The sequence below is a fragment of the Bombina bombina genome, chromosome 2 (genome assembly GCF_027579735.1).
Source record: "Bombina bombina isolate aBomBom1 chromosome 2, aBomBom1.pri, whole genome shotgun sequence".
NCBI classification, from domain to species: Eukaryota; Metazoa; Chordata; class Amphibia; order Anura; family Bombinatoridae; genus Bombina; species Bombina bombina.
The window spans coordinates 791,109,602-791,128,014 of record NC_069500.1 but is presented as its reverse complement, the minus strand read 5'-3'; the positions used below and the strand labels follow the sequence as shown (position 1 = coordinate 791,128,014).

Sequence of the window (18,413 nt, the reverse complement as noted above, 5' to 3'; positions counted from 1 at the left end):
GTCCTTGTATACCTTATCTAGTTTAGGAATACAAGGTTCCTCAGGTAATTTTGGTTCCGGAACATCTTAAGTAGCCAAAACTTCCAGAAAGAGCATCCTCTGAAGTATCAGAGGCATCATCATCAGATAGTCTGGTATCAGATAAGTCCAATAAGTTAGTAGATGACCCCTGGGAAGTATTGCAGTATTTGACCTTTCACTTGCGCTTAGCTGGGCGATTGTTCAATAAAGTCTGGTGGTAAAAGAGCCCCTCCAGGAGGAGGATTAGCAGTGCAATGGGAACCTGCATGTGTAATAGGAGATGACAGCAGGGAATGCACCTCACAGAACGGAGGCTCCTCAGAGGTGGCTTAGTGGTACTAAACATATTTGTTTTCTTAGATAAAATTACTTTATCAAGGCATGTGGAACATAATTGAGCAGGCGGATATACCGTAGCCTCCTTACAATATAGACAGGTATTAGACTTAGGTAAAGAGGGAGTACCCTCCAACGTATCAGAGTCCTCCATAGCTTGCACTTGACAGATGGACTATAGAAAAAGATAAATGGCACCTTTATACCCCCAATGGTTGGGGCACTCACCACCTCCTATGACCCAGGCCCCACAGAGAATCCGCTTCGTCTCCGGTAAACTGCACTGTCAGGAAAGAGGATATCAGTGTGACCACACCCGGTCACATAGTGTGCCATGCAGGACCACCCCTGCTACAGGAAAAGGCGTGCCAAACCTAACAGGTTGCATAGCTAACCAAAAACGAACGTAAAAAACATAAATTATACTTACCTGATAATTTCATTTCCATCTGTGGGAGGAGAGTCCACTGCTTCATTCATTACTTGTGGGAATTAAGAACATGGCCACCAGGAGGAGACACCCCAGCCAAAGGCTTAAATACCTCCCCCACTCCCCTCATCCCCCAGTCATTCTGCCAAGGGAACTAGGAACAGTACTTGTGGGAACAAATACCCAAAGTCTAGAATGAAAAAAACACTGAATGAAAAAAACGGGAGGGTAAACGGAGGCGGACCCTATACTGAGGGCACCACAGCCTGCAGAAGCTTTCTCCCAAAAGATGCTTCCGCCGAAGCAAAAACATCAAAGTATGTAAGGAAGACCAAGTGGCCGCCTTACAAATCTGCTCCATAAAAGCCTCTTTCTTAAATGCCCAAGAAGAGGCCACAGCTCTAGTCGAGCGAGTCGTATTCCTCTGAGGAGGCTTGTGTCCCGCTGTCTCATATGCTAGACAGATCATACTCCTCAACCAAAAGGATAGAGAAGTGGCAGAGGCCATTTGTCCCCTGCGCTTCCCTGAATACACAACAAATAAGGTTGAAGTCTGTCTGAACTCCTTCGTGGCCTGAAGATAAAACTTCAATGCCCGAACAACATCCAGATTATGAAGTAACCTCTCCTTCGAAGAAGAAGGGTTAGGACACAAAGAAGGAACTACTATTTCCTGATTGATGTTACGACTCGACACCACCTTGGGAAGGAATCCCAATCCAGTGTGAAGAACAGCCTTATCGGCATGAAAAACCAAATAGGGAGGCTCACATAGCAAGGCCGCCAGCTCAGAGACTCTGCGCGCCGATGCAATAGCCAGTAATAATAGGACTTTCCATGAAAGAACCTTAATGTTGTCAGGGTTTTTTCCCTGCCTTGTTTGCCATGTGCTGCTGGCAGCCATTTTACTCACCTCTCTTGCTGACTCTGGTGCATTCTGTGTGATGCTGCTCATTTCCTGCACTTCCTTTTGTGGCCAGATTGGTGTACATCATCCGTGTGAGACAGGATGCAGTCTCAGAATTGTGATGTCATCACTTATTATTTAAAGGGCCTCTGTTCAGTATGCTTTGCCCTTGCGTTGTCTCAGACCTGTTTGTGAGAGCTCCTGTGTATTACCTGGCTGTCTGACGTCCCTCCTGGTTCCTGATCTCTGGCTTGTTCCTGACTCTGCTGTTCTCCTTGTTCCTAATTCCGGCTCGTCTGACTATTTGCTTTGGCTCCTGACTCGGCTCGTCTGACTACCAGCTCTGGTTTTTATTCCTGGCTTTCTTATTTTTATTATTTTTTGCTATTAATAAAGATGTGATTATTTTTGCACTTCTCGTCTCAGTCTGATTCCTGGCACCCTGACAAATGTCAAGTGCATGCATAGGCTCAAACAGAGCCCTCTGCAAGACCTTAAGAACCAAGTTTAAACTCCAGGGGGGAGCCGAATTCCTGAAAACAGGCCTGATCCTAACCAGAGCCTGAACAAAGGACTGAATGTCAGGGAGCTCCGCAAGCTTCTTATGCAACAGTACAGATAAAGCCGAGATTTGTCCCCTTAGGGAACTGGCAGCAAGACCCTTATCCAGACCATCCTGGAGAAAGGCCAAAATCCTGGATACCCTGACCTTACGCCAGGGATAGCCTCGTTCCTCGCACCAGGACAAGTAGGTCCTCCACACCTTGTGGTAGATGCGTTGAGTGACCAGCTTCCTGGCCTGAACGAGAGTGTCAATAACTTTTTCCGAAAATCCTCTCTTGGCTAAGACTAGTCGTTCAATCTCCACGCAGCCTCAGAGAATCTAGATTTTGATGTAGAAAAGGACCTTGAACCAGCAGATCCCTGCGACAAGGTAACCTCCACGGCAGAGATGACGATATCGCCACCAGATCCGCAAACCACATCCTCCGCAGCCACGATGGAGCAATCAGAATAGCCGAAGCTTGCTCCTGCTTGATGCAGGCCACTACCCGAGGTAGAAGAGGTAACGGTGGAAATATGTAAATTAGGTTGAAATCCCAGGGTACCGCCAAGGCATCTATCAGTTCCACATGGGGATCCCTGGATCGCGACCCTTATCTAGGTAGCTTGCAGTTGAGTTTGGACGTCATGAGATCTATCTCCAGCGTCCCCCATCTGCTGCAGATTTCTGCGAACATCTCGGGATGGAGGGACCATTCCCCTGGATAAAACGTCTGTCTGCTCAGAAAATCCGCTTCCCAGTTGTCCACACCTGGAATGTGGATCGCTGAGAGCGAACAAATGTGAGTCTCCGCCCACTCCAGAATCAGAGATACTTCCCTCATGGCTAGGGAGCTTCTCGTCCCCCCCTGATGGTTTATGTAAGCCACTGAGGTAATGTTGACCAACTGGAATCTGATGAATCGGGACGACCTCAGAAGGCGCCAAGTCCTCAGAGCGTTGAATATCGCTCGAAGTTCCAAAATATTTAACGGTAGACTCGATTCTTCTCGAGTCCATCTGCCCTGTGCCTTTCTGGCACCCCAAACAGCTCCCCATCCTGATAGACTTGCATTCATTGTCACAATCTCCCAGGATGGTCTCAAAAAGTATGTCCCCTGAGACAACTGCCCCGGTCGGGTCCACCAAGATAGGGACTCACCGGTCTGTTGAGAGATATCTGTTGATCTGAATGATCGCCGTTCCATTGTCTCAACATGTACAGCTGAAGAAGTCCGAGATGGAACCTGGCAAATGGAATGACATCTATGCTGGATACCATGAGCCCAATCACCTCCATACACCTGCCCACAGATGTCCTGGAGGATGTCTTAAGAGCTAGACAGCTTGCAGCGTTTCCGATCTGTCAAAATCGTACCTAGGAATTCCACCCTGTTGCTGTGGACCAATGAACTCTTTCCTTAGTTTATCTTCCACCCGTGGGACCGAAGGAGAAGAGCTCTCAATTGATCCTCCACAAGACTGTAGGACGGAGCCTGAACCAGGATATAATCCAGATAAGGTGCCACTGCAATTCCTCTGGCTCTCGTTACTGCAAGAAGAGCACCCAGAACCTTTGTGAAGACTCTTGGAGCAGTCGCCAGACCAAACAGAAGGGCCACAAACTGGAAGTGCTGGTCTAGGAAGGCTAATCTTAGAAACCTGAAGTGATCCTTGTGTATTGGAACATGAAGGTAAGCGTCCTTCAGGTCTATAGTCGTCATGAATTGCCCATCTTGAACCAGGGGCAAAATTGACCTGATCGTCTCCATCTTGAACGACGGAACTGACAAAAATTTGTTTAGGGCCTTTAGGTCCAGAATTGGAAGGAACGTGCCCTCCTTCTTTGGGACAACGAAAAGGTTTGAATAATATCCCAGGCCTCTTTCTGCCGGAGGGACTGGGACGATTACTCCTAGAGATGAGAGATCCCTCACACACCCCAGGAAGGCGTCTCTCTTTTCTGGTCTTGAGGATATGTTTGCCAGGAGGAATCTACCTCTGGGCGGATAAGACTTGAAACCTATCCTGTAACCCTGGCATACGACCTCCAGAACCCAAGGGTCTACAACGTCTCTTCTCCAGGTCTCCGCAAAAAGAGATAGTCTGCCCCCTACATGATCCGAAGACGGACCGGGGGTCGCCCCTTCATACCGACTTAGATTCGGCAGGCATCTTATTCTGCTTGGACTTGTTCCAAGAGTTAGCTGTCTTCTAAGATCCCTTGGATTGCTCCGACTTTGCGGCAGGCTGCTGGATCCCTTAGGTTTAGCCTTCTTATCCTGAGGCAAGAAGGCACCCTTGACACCCGTGACCGTAGATACTGTATGATAGAATCCAGGCCAAACAAAACCTTCCCCTTGAATGGGAGTGAAAGCAAATGAGACTTAGAAGTCATGTTCGCAGACCACGACTTCTGCCACAAAGCCCTGCGGGCTGAAACAGAAAAACCTGATGTCTTAGCATCCAGGCGAATAATCTGCATATTAGCATCACAAATGAACGAATGCACCATTCTTAAGGCCTTGATTCATTCTAGAATTTCATCAAGAGGAGTCTCCACCTCGACCATAGCTGATAGAGCTTCACACCAGTAGGTAGCCGCACCAGCCACCGCAGCGACCCGGTTGAAAAATTAACTCCGTGAGTTGGAACATCTTTCGCAGCATGGACTCCATCTTTTTATCCATGGGTTCCTTGAAAGAGGAGCTATCCTCTAGCGGAATAGTCGTTCACTTAGCAAGCGTGGAGATAGCACCATCCACCTTAGGGACAGTTCCCCACAGTTCAAGCTGCGCATCCGGAACAGGGAAAAGCTTTTTAAACCAAGAAGAGGGGGAAAAAGACGAACCAAGTTTCTCCCATTCATTCTTAATGTTGTTCGCCATTTTGACTGGAATCGGGAAGGCCTGGGGCACTACCCTGTCCTCATAAACCCTATCCAGTTTAGGGATCAAAGGTTCCTCCGGTAGTTTTGGTTCCAGAACCTCCAACATAGCAAGCACCTCTTTCAGCAGAAAGCGCAAATGCTCCATCATTTCAAATTTGAAATCTGGCTCCTCTGCGGACGGAGGCCTAGACGTAGCCAATTCCGACCCAGAAGCAACATCAAATAGACTGGCAATGTCCAAAAGACAAAGGAATGAAAATTCCCCACCAAGACCTTTCAGGAAAGGAATAGGAGGGATCCAGCCCCCCCCCCCCAAAAAAAAGAGCTTGGGTTCCAGAACCCATACGCAGCTCCCTTCCCAAGACAAAGGACACTCCCAAAGGAGACCCTCTACAATAATGGCACATCTACACCTTGCAACCTGCCCGCAAGGAGAAGGGATAACCCCACGAAACAGAGGGAGAAAGAACCTCCAAGCACCAGGTGGATACTGTGGAATGCCAAGTCCACCTCAGGAAAGGTAAACTTAAAACAAAACAAAACAGCTCACCCCACACAGATATGGAGTGGAAGCTGAAAAAGGACCCAAAGGGTCAAAAACCGAAGAAGAACCATCCGGCCCCCATTGCCGGCAAAGCAGAATATCCAAATCTCTGAGAAGAGAGAGAGAGAAAAACCTCCCATAGGATCATAAAATGTCCCTGCACTGGGAAACTGGGCCTTCCCGAACCAGTCCAAAGGGATCTGGATACAGAACCAAATGTCTAGTCAAAGACAAGGAACAAAATAATATCCCATGAGGAACCCCCGGGTTACCTCAATCGGAACAAACCTTGCACAACAGGCGAAGCAACCCCAGCAAGGAAAATTGTAGGACATACATAATGAAGAGGAGATAGCCACAGCTGGATTTGAACTCTTGACCTTCAGCTTTCAAGCAGCAAAGTTCACCCTGTAAGCCTTCGTGTGGCATCACGTTCAAGGTAGCCTGGACACTGAATTCTTCTGTATCCCAGATACAGATTGCGACAAATACATCCACAGCGGGATACAAATTCATCACCGAAAAGGTGCTAGGCAATGAAAAATGCCCCAGCTACCCTGATAGCCTCCAAGGGCTCTATGGACAGCACCCACTAAGTCCAAAGACTAGGGCAAAAACGGACAAGAGAGCAAAGCTCAAAACTCGAAAACTGGATTGAGCAGATAACCAAAATCTCCAAGATCCAACCAGGATCAATTTCCCATAAGCCCCTACAGCTCAAGGAACATACAATGAACAAGCATCCTAACCCCTGTCGGAGGAAACCCAAAACGCCTAGGCAGGGGCGCACCCAGGGAAAAAGGAGACAACATAATCTGCAAAACTCCAAAATATGGGAGCAAATGAGATCCCAGAAGAAGCAGAAAACCCAAAGGGCCCAAACTTCCTGACTGATGACCAGAAGGCCAGCCCCAAGGAGAAAGGGACAACAAGCCCACACCACCTCGACCCAAATGAAGAGATACCATCATCAAGGAAAAGCGGAGACCTCAAAGGAATCCTCAAAAGAGGAGACGAGTAAACGCCACCGGCACCCGGTTTTCCATGGAAAACCGATCCCCTAACCCCCTCTGGGAAGGAGAAAAAAACTCTAGCACCTGAAGAACAACAGGAGCCTACAGAGTACCCCGTAGCAGGATCCGAACCTCGGAACCCCAGCTAAACATGGATAGGACAAGCAGGACTGAGCACAATCCTCCCCCCATGCCCCAGAAGAATAAACGAGGACAAGCCTAGCGTCTAAGAAAAACAATAACTTGCAACAGGAACAAGAAACGAAACTCAAAAACCAGAGTGAGCCGCTGGGCACCCCAACAGGACCAGCCAAGCATAACGGGCACCGCGTGGCTGACATAGGCCCCTAGGGACAGAAACTATTACCCAACCAAGACCAGCCTGATATGTAGGGCATCCAAGTACTGTCCAAGGCCACTAAAAGTCGCAACCCGCAAGGGAAAGACAATTTAACAGACAAACGGCAGACATAACGTGTCCGATCATAGAACTTCCGCAGAAGCGCCAATGCGACCACAAAATCGCTAGTATCAATTTCCAGAGAAGAAATATTTCCAACTGAAAAACTTATAACATGAGCTTTCAAAAGTATATAAAATTACATCCTAACCGGATCCAAATAAAAGAGGGCAACTCCCGCAGGTTAACGCCCAGAAGAATGGACACACTGACAGGACCAGCCGGACAGAGATCCAATTCCTCCAAAGCTCAAAACTCCAGTCCCATTCTGAAGGGTACTACCCTCCATAAGGAACTATTTTCTGACACTTCTCTGCCAACCTCCTGTGACGAAAGGCAAAGAATGACTGGGATATGAGGAAAGTGGGGGAGGTGTTTAAGCCTTTGGCTGGGGTGTCTTTGCCTCCTCCTGGTGGCCAGGTTCTGTATTCCCACAAGTAATGAATGAAGCCGTGGACTCTCCTCATATTAAGGAAATAATAATTTTATGGGGCCGCCTATCGGAGAACACGGGTGGGGGCCGTGGACTCTCCTTGTACAGAAGGAAATTAAATTATCTGGTAAGCATAATTTATGTTTTCCTTCTTAATACAAGGAGAGTTCACTGCTTCATTCCTTACTGTTAGGAAACTTATACCCAAGCTCTAGAGGACACTGAATGATAATGGGAGGGACAAAAAGAGGTGGACCCTAATCAGAGGGCACCACAGCATGCAAAACCTTTCCCCCGAAGGCTGCTTCAGCTGAAGCAAAAACATCAAACTTGTAAAAATTTTAAAAAAGTATGTAAGGAGGACCAGGTAGCTGCCTTACAAATCTGATACATAGAGGCCTCATTCTTAAAGGCCCAAGAGGAAGCCACTGCTCTAGTAGAATGAGCCGTCATTCGCTGAGGAGGCTTATGTCCCGCTGTCTCATAGGCTAAGCGGATAACACTTCCTAACCAAAAAGACAAGGAATTCGCAGAGACCTTCTGCCCCTTACACTTCCCAGAATAGGCAACAAACAAGGAAGAAGTTTGTCTAAAATCCTTAGTAGCCTGAAGATAAAACTTCAAGGCACGAACCACGTGCAAATTATGCAGTAAACGTTCCTTCAGAGAAGAAGAATTAGGACACAAAGAGGGACCACAATCTCTTGATTGACGTTGCGGTCTGACACAACCTTATGGAGAAACCCTAACTTAGTACGTAGGACAGCCTTATCCGAATGGAACACCAGATAAGGAGGCTCACATTGCAAGGCGGCAATTTCAGATACTCTGCGCGCAGAAGGAATAGCCAATAGAAAAAGAACCTTCCAGGACAACAACTTAATGTCAATATCATGCATAGGCTCAAATGGAGCCCGTTGCAAAACCTTAAGAACCAGATTCAGACTCCAAGGAGGAGCCGAAGATCTGAACACAGGTCTGATCCTAATACCCTAAGACTGAACATCTGGAAGCTCAGAGAGCCTCTTGTGCAGTAAAACAGACAAGGCCGAAATCTGTCCCCTCAGGGAACTGGCCGAAAGACCCGTCTCCAGTCCATCCTGGAGAAACAAAATCCTGGCAACCTTAACTTTATGCCAAGGAAAATTGTGACGAAAGGCAAAAAATGACTGGGATATGAAGTAAGTGGGAGAGGTATTTAAGCCTTTGGCTGGGGTGTCTGCCCCCTCCTGGTGGCCAGGTTCAGTATTTCCCAACAGTAAGGAATGAAGCCGTGGACTCTCCTTGTATTAAGAAGGAAATATAATAATTCAATGTGGTACTTCATTTGTAATGATGAGACATCTCCCCTGATTTAACAATTTCACTTTTAAAACAAGAAAGCTTATCAGATGCGTTCCTTGAAATTGACTGATGGAAGACTGAGATGCTGACTGGAAAAAGTATCTATACATTACTTACCCTTATAGTGCAAAAAACAAGTCTAGTCATGTCATACTAAGCACAACTCCCTCCACCCCCTTACTCTGGCAAGTTCAGGTTTGCAATTAATTAGAAGGAAGGAGGGTAAGTTAGAATGGAAGAGCAAATGAAGAGGAAAACAAAGCCATATCTATTTACTTAAAGGGACAGTCTACCCAAGAATTTGTATTGTTTAAAAAAAAAAAAAAAAAACTCTTTATTACCCATTCCCCAGTTTTGCATAACCAACACGGTTATATTATTACACTTTTTACCTCTCTGATTATCTTGTATCTAAGCCTCTGCAGACTGCCAACTTATCCAAGTTCTTTTGACAGGCTTGCATTTTAACCAATCAGTGCTGACTCATAAATAACTCCATAGGAGTAAGCACAATGTTATCTATATGGCACACATTAACTAGCAGTGTCTTGCTGTAAAAAGCTAATAAAATGCACTGTAATAAGAGGCGGCATGCAGGCAGGTAAAGCGTTTTAAAGGTTATAAATATATTAATATATCAATGTTGGTTGTGCAAAGCTGGGTAATGGGTAGTAAAGACATTATCTATCTTTTTAAACAAATATTTTGAAGTAGACTGTCCCTTTTAAGGCTAACAAAGACCATAATTCGTGAATTTACTTGAAAGATGCATTCAGTTCTGCAATTGGTATGTTACCTTACCTGGAATACCACTACTTTCCCATCATCGGCCTGTAGATAGAATGTCCATGTGGAGGAGATAAAACTCTGAGCTGAGCTGACAATGTCATTGCAGAAGCCAGAAATTAGGTCAAACATGGAGAATGATGAGGGCAGTCGCAGGTCCAGCATCTACATTACAGAGATAATAATAGATATTGATAAAATACAAAAAACTTGTAACTAATTTCTACAGGATTATACAAGAATGGAAACATAAATGAACAATATGGGTAAATAATAAGTACTACCTTTAAAGATTTGTTAATCAGTGGCTAAATAATTACATTTTTATCAAATATGGAAACATTATTAGCCAACTGCTCATAGCTATTAATAAACATTTATGTTCTATAATTTCTACACAACTTGCTCTCCAAATTCAGAACATAAGATTATGATTACATTGTAATCCAGATCACAATCAGGTGTTGCAGAAATCAGTATATAGAAGATACTGACAAGCTATTTTCATTTCGGCAAGAGCATCACAATCCATTTTGTAGACTTACGCAATTTTAATTTGCATATTCAACATTTTCTCCTTTTACATCACTATATACTAGCACCAATGTTCTATTCACTTTCTTATTTGCATCCCCCCCCTGCATATGCATTTAATAAAAACATTATCACATTCACATCACCACTCACACATCTATCACTTTTCCCCCAGGCTTTCATGCAATCTAAATTTGCCTATTTAATAAAACAAAATCACTATACTAGCACTATGTTCCGCTCACATTCTTATTGGCATTACAACTTTCTTTTTATAGCACGTTTTAAATACTGACATATATTGTTCTTCACATATGGCTGTTCAAACATTTTTATATTCTTACATATACAACATGCTTGTTTATACATTTCCATATATGTATGCACATTTTTTCAAGTAAATGTCTTTCCGGGTGTGGATGCTGGATGATATGAATCCCATGTCATTTTTAGTATGGGACAAATGAATACTTTGTAGATCCATTTTTTATCTTTTTTGATTTGTTTAATGTAGATTTGTTTTAACCATGTTTTTATATTTGATGTTGATGTTCTGCTTGATTTTTATACAAATTTAATATATATATGTATATATAAGTTAAAATGTTTTCCTTTTAACTGAGAATGTGAAAGAGAGGGAACTACACACGTCACTTTGATGGTGTGTCTGGATACTTCTGTTACGTGTCAGGGGTGTTTGACTGAAGTATTCTGGAGGTGCCTCAATGACGCATGGATTGTGCCCTTGTGTTTACATCAAAGACGTGTGGGAATGAGTTGAGACGACACCGGCAATATGGGGATAATTTTAAAGTGATCAATGCAACATTATAAGATTCTTTGACACAACCGGGATGATTGGAAGGAACCATTTACCATAGTACCAGTCAAATAAAAACTAATATAGGGGCGCCCTTGATATAAAAAGGTACTATATAACTATAGAGTGATAATTCTAGTAGACAGATAGTAGGTGTACTTTAACTATAAGCTCTAGAACAAATATATGTATCTAACAGACTGTATCATGTAGTTGTAATATCACTTTAAATGCAAGTTAGGTGCAAGTAATGTCTGTATATCATAAAGTAGTAATATCACTTTAAATACAAACAGAATCTACTACACAGTTAACACAGGTGAACTTAAGTAATTCAAACAACTATGACTATGAACATCAGATATTGTGATGGTATAATACCATCTGTATGGAAATGACAATAATGATATTAGTGTCCCATATGTAATGTGATAGATTATCACCAAATGATGATTATTTTGGGTGAAGGCAGCTGTCTGTATGAGGATCAAGGCCACGATCCAGGATCAATGATCAGTAGAAAGCAAAAAGGGACAGAAGTGCCACATGGCCCAATATTGTTTGAAACAATGATAAAAAAAATGTTGGTGTGTGATAGATACACTCACATTTGATAATGCACCCCTGTTGGTGCAAAATAGGGCAAGCTGGGATCTATTCAGTCACCCAGCAGACTGACCTTCGGTAAGTATTCAGTTATATTTGGTGATGCACCTCCCTTAGTGCAATATAAGCAAACTGGGATCAAACAGTCACCCAGTAGACTGAACCTAGGCCAGCAGGAGTCCCCAGTGGTCCAATCAGATAGTGGTGGTTAGATGAAAGAAGGAGTATGGCAGCAAGTAGTAAGTGTATAACAAACTTACTTTATTTAAAAATTATTAAAATGCTAGCAACGCGTTTCTCAGCCAACCAGTGGCTGTTTCATCAGGCCACTGGTTGGCTGAGAAACGCGTTGCTAGCATTTTAATAATTTTTAAATAAAGTAAGTTTGTTATACACTTACTACTTGCTGCCATACTCCTTCTTTCATCTAACCACCACTATCTGATTGGACCACTGGGGACTCCTGCTGGCTTAGGTTCAGTCTACAGGGTGACTGTTTGATCCCAGTTTGCCTCTATTGCACTAAGGGAGGTGCATCACCAAATATAACTGAATATTTACCAGAGGTCAGACTGCTGGGTGACTGAATAGATCCCAGCTTGCCCCATTTTGCACCAACAGGGGTGCATTATCAAATGTGAGTGTATCTATCACACACCAAAAAATTGTTATAATTGTTTCAAACAATATTGGGCCATGTGGCGCTTCTGTCCCTTTTTGCATAGTACCAGCCTGCGCTTTTGCACCGAGTCTATGGTGCCATCTTAAAGTGTGAGTTCATTAACTGCTTGAGCAAAAATCTTATATTTTCAACTATTGTGATTAAGAGACTCACTGATGTTCTTACTGTATATTTAATAATTTATATTTTTCTTTTGTTTCTGGTTCCACTTATGAGATACCCTTTATAGGATCTCTCATTTTGTTTTTTTACAATCTGTTTTGTTGCTGCTGGGTGCTTAATAAAGAGTATGCTGATGAGCACTAAATCTCATTGTGGGTTTTTTTCTTTACCCCAAGATTACATGCAAAAGCTTTAGAATGGAGGTCAATGAAAGTTGTGTCAACTGGGGATAGTGGGTGTAGTGTTTTTTTGTTTGTTTTGTTTTTACACACATTTCATGTTTCATACAGGGAGAAAACACTTTATCCAAACTGTTTGGAACCGGAAAAGGTTTGAATTTTGCTACAGTTTGGATTTTGGAATATTTGCATTTTTAAAATGGAACAGATAGGAGAGGGGATGGTACAAGTGTAAACAACAATATATTATGTCATTTAGGCAAACAGTTACATGTCATAATACAGCTTATACATGCAACATAAATGTAGTTTTTTATCGTTAATACTTTTGTTTACATAGTACCAGCAGAAAGATAGCAAAGTACTGTAATCAGAAAGGTTTTAGAACACAAAAAAAACAAACAAAAGACACAGGCAGAGAAGATTGTGACTTTCAGGTGGGCAAAAATAGTAATTTTTATAATTTTAATTTTAAAACAAATATTTAAAAAGTTTGGATTTCAGAATAAGTTTGGATTCTTGAAGTCCATAATTTAAGATTTGTACCTGTATTATCTAGGGAGCTACATATAAATAGATAGCTAGTTACAAGGTCATAAAGGAACACACACACACACACACCCTTATATACACAACCCACATCCCCCCATACTCCCTTATCTCTATATTTCACCCAAAACTCACTTTTATTCCAACCCTTATACCAATATTTAATGCTAGTCCCACATCTAATCATCCATATATTTATGCCTGCACCCATTTACATTCCCACTTTCACATCTTTGATGTTTTGTCGTATTCTTAATCATTTTTTTTAAAAGTGTTTTAATTTTAAGGAGGTTAATTATATTGTTGTTTCCAATATAGTCGATTGTGTTTTATACCTTTTTCGATATTGGAACAATCACAATGAAAAAGATAACACCATTCATGTACTGGAACAATATTAGATTGGATTGGATATTGGCAAAGTCCCCAATATAATGCATGGACAGCATCAATTTCGGAGATCAAAATCACAAAATGGACCCATTGAGTTCTACCAGCAAAGGCACTTAATAAATGCTAAATATCCACAAAACAACTGATAATACACATCGGCTAAACAACAACAGCCACTGACCTGCACCTGCTTGGAGGTCAGTGACTGCAACAGCCCTTTTTGAAGATGACTGAATTGCACAAAATAAAATAACTGAACACGTCATTACTGTCAATTAAATTTAAAAACACATCTACAAGAAAGACAAAGGTGAAATGCAGAGAGAGAGGAGACTGTCAGTTAAGGAGCGAATGCTGGGCCAGCAGAATGATTATGAGTTGCCTGGTCAGTTGGTGAGAGCTCCTGGGCAGCCTGCAGAGGAGTTGTATTTTTATGTGTATCAATACGGTTTTCGGTAATTGACAGTTATTATCAGCTGTAAATGGTGCTGTTGAGGGGAAATGGAGATTGAATATTGTGGGAGTCATCAAGCTCAGCTACATTTCACTTGTTATATTGTGATAATATTGACAGAATAAATTATAACAAACAATCCTGTTTTTTCAATATCAAACGAGGACATTTTGGAAAGACTGGAATCAAAGCCTATATGTTTAGGTTGGAGGAGAGTAACCTGGGACACCAAAGAAACAAGAGATTATTATTTCTTTATTTTCTATTATGGCATTAGTGAGTAAGGAGAAGATTGAGGTATAGAAGTAGACAGAAGGTGCCAGTGTAGTTTTGGAGTAGAAGCGAGAGGGAGGGTAAAAGAGAGGAGGTGGTATAGGTGGATAGCTGGAAAGAAGGAGCAGATTTATGCTACACAGGTATAGAGGGCCTAAGTATGCAGGTTCAGGCTAGTGAGGTGGGCAGAGTGTCCCCAAACCTAGGCAGTTTTCGAATAGGGTCAGATGCCAAGTCTTGTGCTGGGAAAGTTAGAAGTTACAAGCTTCCTGTGGTAAACAAATTCACTTTTAGAAAGATAATACTAAAGTCTAGAAAATAAAGGTTTCGTTGCTCTTTTCTTGTTTTAAGCAAGTAAAAATGGCTTGTTTTACTAGCTTATACAAGGTGAGACTTTTCTTTTGTAATTGAAAAATAAATAATGGACAATATTGTATGAAACAATAGAAATTGGAATGAGATAGATATGCAAAAATAAGTTTAATTAGAACAATGGCTAAACAGTGCGAAAGTAATTGGTACTTGCAAGTAAGAGAAAAAATAACTTTCATATGCTTGTAGTGTAGAAAGTAGATTGTAGGAATTAATCCAGAGATAATGCTTTTATAATTGTCAGCAAGAAGTTCACGCACACACACAGTCACACAGACAAAATATTTACAGTCCAAACACACACGCTATATATCCCCAGCTAACAGGAGGTTAATTCAGATTAGAAAACCAAGCTTAGTGAGAGAGACACTTGTAAGTCAGTTGGTAGTGACTACAAAATGGAAAAAACATAATTTATGCTTACCTGATAAATTTATTTCTCTTGTAGTGTATCCAGTCCACGGATCATCCATTACTTGTGGGATATATTCCCTTCCCAACAGGAAGTTGCAAGAGGATCACCCACAGTAGAGCTGCTATATAGCTCCTCCCCTCACATGTCATATCCAGTCATTCGACCGAAACAAGACGAGAAAGGAGAAACCATAGGGTGCAGTGGTGACTGTAGTTTAATTAAAAATTTAGACCTGCCTTAAAAGGACAGGGCGGGCCGTGGACTGGATACACTACAAGAGAAATAAATTGATTAGGTAAGCATAAATTATGTTTTCTCTTGTTAAGTGTATCCAGTCCACGGATCATCCATTACTTGTGGGATACCAATACCAAAGCTTAAGTACACGGATGATGGGAGGGACAAGGCAGGAACTTAAACGGAAGGAACCACTGCCTGTAGAACCTTTCTCCCAAAAACAGCCTCCGAAGAAGCAAAAGTGTCAAATTTGTAAAATTTTGAAAAAGTGTGAAGCGAAGACCAAGTCGCAGCCTTGCAAATCTGTTCAACAGAGGCCTCATTTTTAAAGGCCCAGGTGGAAGCCACAGCTCTAGTAGAATGAGCTGTAATCCTTTCAGGGGGCTGCTGTCCAGCAGTCTCATAGGCTAAGCGTATTATGCTTCTAAGCCAAAAAGAGAGAGAAGTTGCCGAAGCCTTTTGACCTCTCCTCTGCCCAGAGTAAACGACAAACAGGGCAGATGTTTGACGAAAATCTTTAGTTGCCTGTAAGTAGAACTTCAAGGCACGGACTACGTCCAGATTATGTAAAAGACGTTCCTTCTTTGAAGAAGGATTAGGGCACAATGATGGGACAACAATCTCTTGATTGATATTCCTGTTAGAAACCACCTTAGGTAAAAACCCAGGTTTAGTACGCAGAACTACCTTGTCTGAATGGAAAATCAGAATGTAAGGCAGATAACTCCGAGACTCTTCGAGCTGAGGAAATAGCCATCAAAAACAGAACTTTACAAGATAAAAGTTTAATATCAATGGAATGAAGGGGTTCAAATGGAACTCCTTGAAGAACTTTAAGAACCAAGTTTAAGCTCCACGGAGGAGCAACAGTTTTTAAACACGGGCTTAATCCTAGCCAAAGCCTGACAAAAAGCCTGGACGTCTGGAACTTCTGCCAGACGCTTGTGCAAAAGAATAGACAGAGCAGAGATCTGTCCCTTTAACGAACTAGCTGATAAGCCTTTTTCCAAACCCTCTTGGAGAAAGGACAATATCCTAGGAATCCTAACCTTACTCCATGAGTAACTCTTGGATTCGCACCAATACAGGTATTTACGCCATATCTTATGGTAGATTTTCCTGGTAACAGGCTTTCGTGCCTGTATTAAGGTATCACTAAATGACTCAGAGATGCCACGCTTTGATAGGATCAAGCGTTCAATCTCCATGCAGTCAGTCTCAGAGAAATTAGATTTGGATGATTGAAAGGACCTTGTATTAGAAGGTCTTGCCTCAGAGGTAGAGTCCATGGTGGACAGGATGACATGTCCACTAGGTCTGCATACCAGGTCCTGCGTGGCCACGCAGGCGCTATCAGAATCACTGATGCTCTCTCCTGTTTGATCTTGGCAATCAGTAGAGGGAGCAGAGGAAACGGTGGAAACACATAAGCCAGGTTGAAGAACCAAGGAGCTGCTAGAGCATCTATCAGCGTCGCTCCCGGGTCCCTGGACCTGGATCCGTAACGAGGAAGCTTGGCGTTCTGGCGAGACGCCATGAGATCCAGTTCTGGTTTGCCCCAACGACCAGTTGAGCAAACACCTCCGCCTGGGATGTGGATCGCTGACAAGTGGCAAGAGTGAGACTCTTCCCAGCGAATTATCTTTGAGACTTCTAACATCGCTAGGGAACTCCTGGTTCCCCCTTGATGGTTGATGTAAGCCACAGTCGTGATGTTGTCCGACTGAAATCTGATGAACCTCAGTGTTGCTAACTGAGGCCAAGCTAGAAGAGCATTGAATATTGCTCTTAACTCCAGAATATTTATTGGGAGGAGTTTCTCCTCCTGAGTCCACGATCCCTGAGCCTTCAGGGACTTCCAGACTGCGCCCCAACCTAGAAGGCTGGCATCTGTTGTTACAATCGTCCAATCTGGCCTGCGAAAGGTCATACCCTTGGACAGATCGACCCGAGATAGCCACCAGAGAAGAGAATCTCTGGTCTCTTGATCCAGATTTAGTAGAGGAGACAAATCTGAGTAATCCCCATTCCACTGACCTAGCATGCACAATTGCAGCGATCTGAGATGTAGGCGCGCAAATGGCACTTTGTCCATTGCCGCTACCATTAAGCCGATTACTTCCATGCACTGAGCCACTGACGGGCGTGGAATGGAATGAAGGACACGGCAAGCATTTAAAAGTTTTGATAACCTGGACTCCGTCAGGTAAATTTTCATTTCTACAGAATCTATCAGAGTCCCTAGGAAGGAGACTCTTGTGAGTGGTGATAGAGAACTCTTTTCCACGTTCACTTTCCACCCATGCGACCTCAGAAATGCCAGAACTATCTCTGTATGAGACTTGGCAATTTGAAAGCTTGACGCCTGTATCAGGATGTCGTCTAGATACGGAGCCACCGCTATGCCTCGCGGTCTTAGAACCGCCAGAAATGAGCCCAGAACCTTTGTAAAGATTCTCGGGGCAGTAGCCAACCCGAAGGGAAGAGCTACAAATTGGTAATGCCTGTCTAGAAAGGCAAATCTTAGGAACCGATGATGATGATCTTTGTGAATCGGTATGTGAAGGTAGGCATCCTTTAAGTCCACTGTGGTCATGTACTGACCCTCTTGGATCATGGGTAGGATGGTCCGAATAGTTTCCATTTTGAATGATGGAACTCTGAGGAATTTGTTTAAGATCTTTAGGTCCAAGATTGGTCTGAAGGTTCCCTCTTTCTTGGGAACCACAAACAGATTTGAATAAAATCCCTGTCCTTGTTCCGTCCGCGGAACTGGGTGGATCACCCCCATTACTAGGAGGTTTTGTACACAGCTTAGGAATGCCTCTTTCTTTATCTGGTTTTCTGATAACCTTGAAAGATGAAATCTCCCTTGAGGAGGAGAAGCCTTGAAGTCCAGAAGATATCCCTGAGATATGATCTCCAACGCCCAGGGATCCTGGACATCTTTTGCCCACACCTGGGCGAAGAGAGAAAGTCTGCCCCCCCCACTAGATCCGTTTCCGGATAGGGGGCCGTTCCTTCATGCTG

The 18,413-nt window shown here is 43.1% G+C and overlaps 1 protein-coding gene across 1 annotated transcript in view; it reads right to left on the bottom strand.

Annotated features, from left to right (window-relative positions):
- The window catches only part of TMEM59L (transmembrane protein 59 like), a 209,063-nt gene that overhangs the window by 58,329 nt on the left and 132,321 nt on the right, over nucleotides 1–18,413 (bottom strand). Inside the window, exon 4 of the mRNA XM_053702970.1 lies at nucleotides 9,723–9,872. Within this exon, the coding sequence (XP_053558945.1) occupies nucleotides 9,723–9,872 (150 nt within the window). The remainder of the gene's footprint in view (nucleotides 1–9,722; nucleotides 9,873–18,413) is intronic.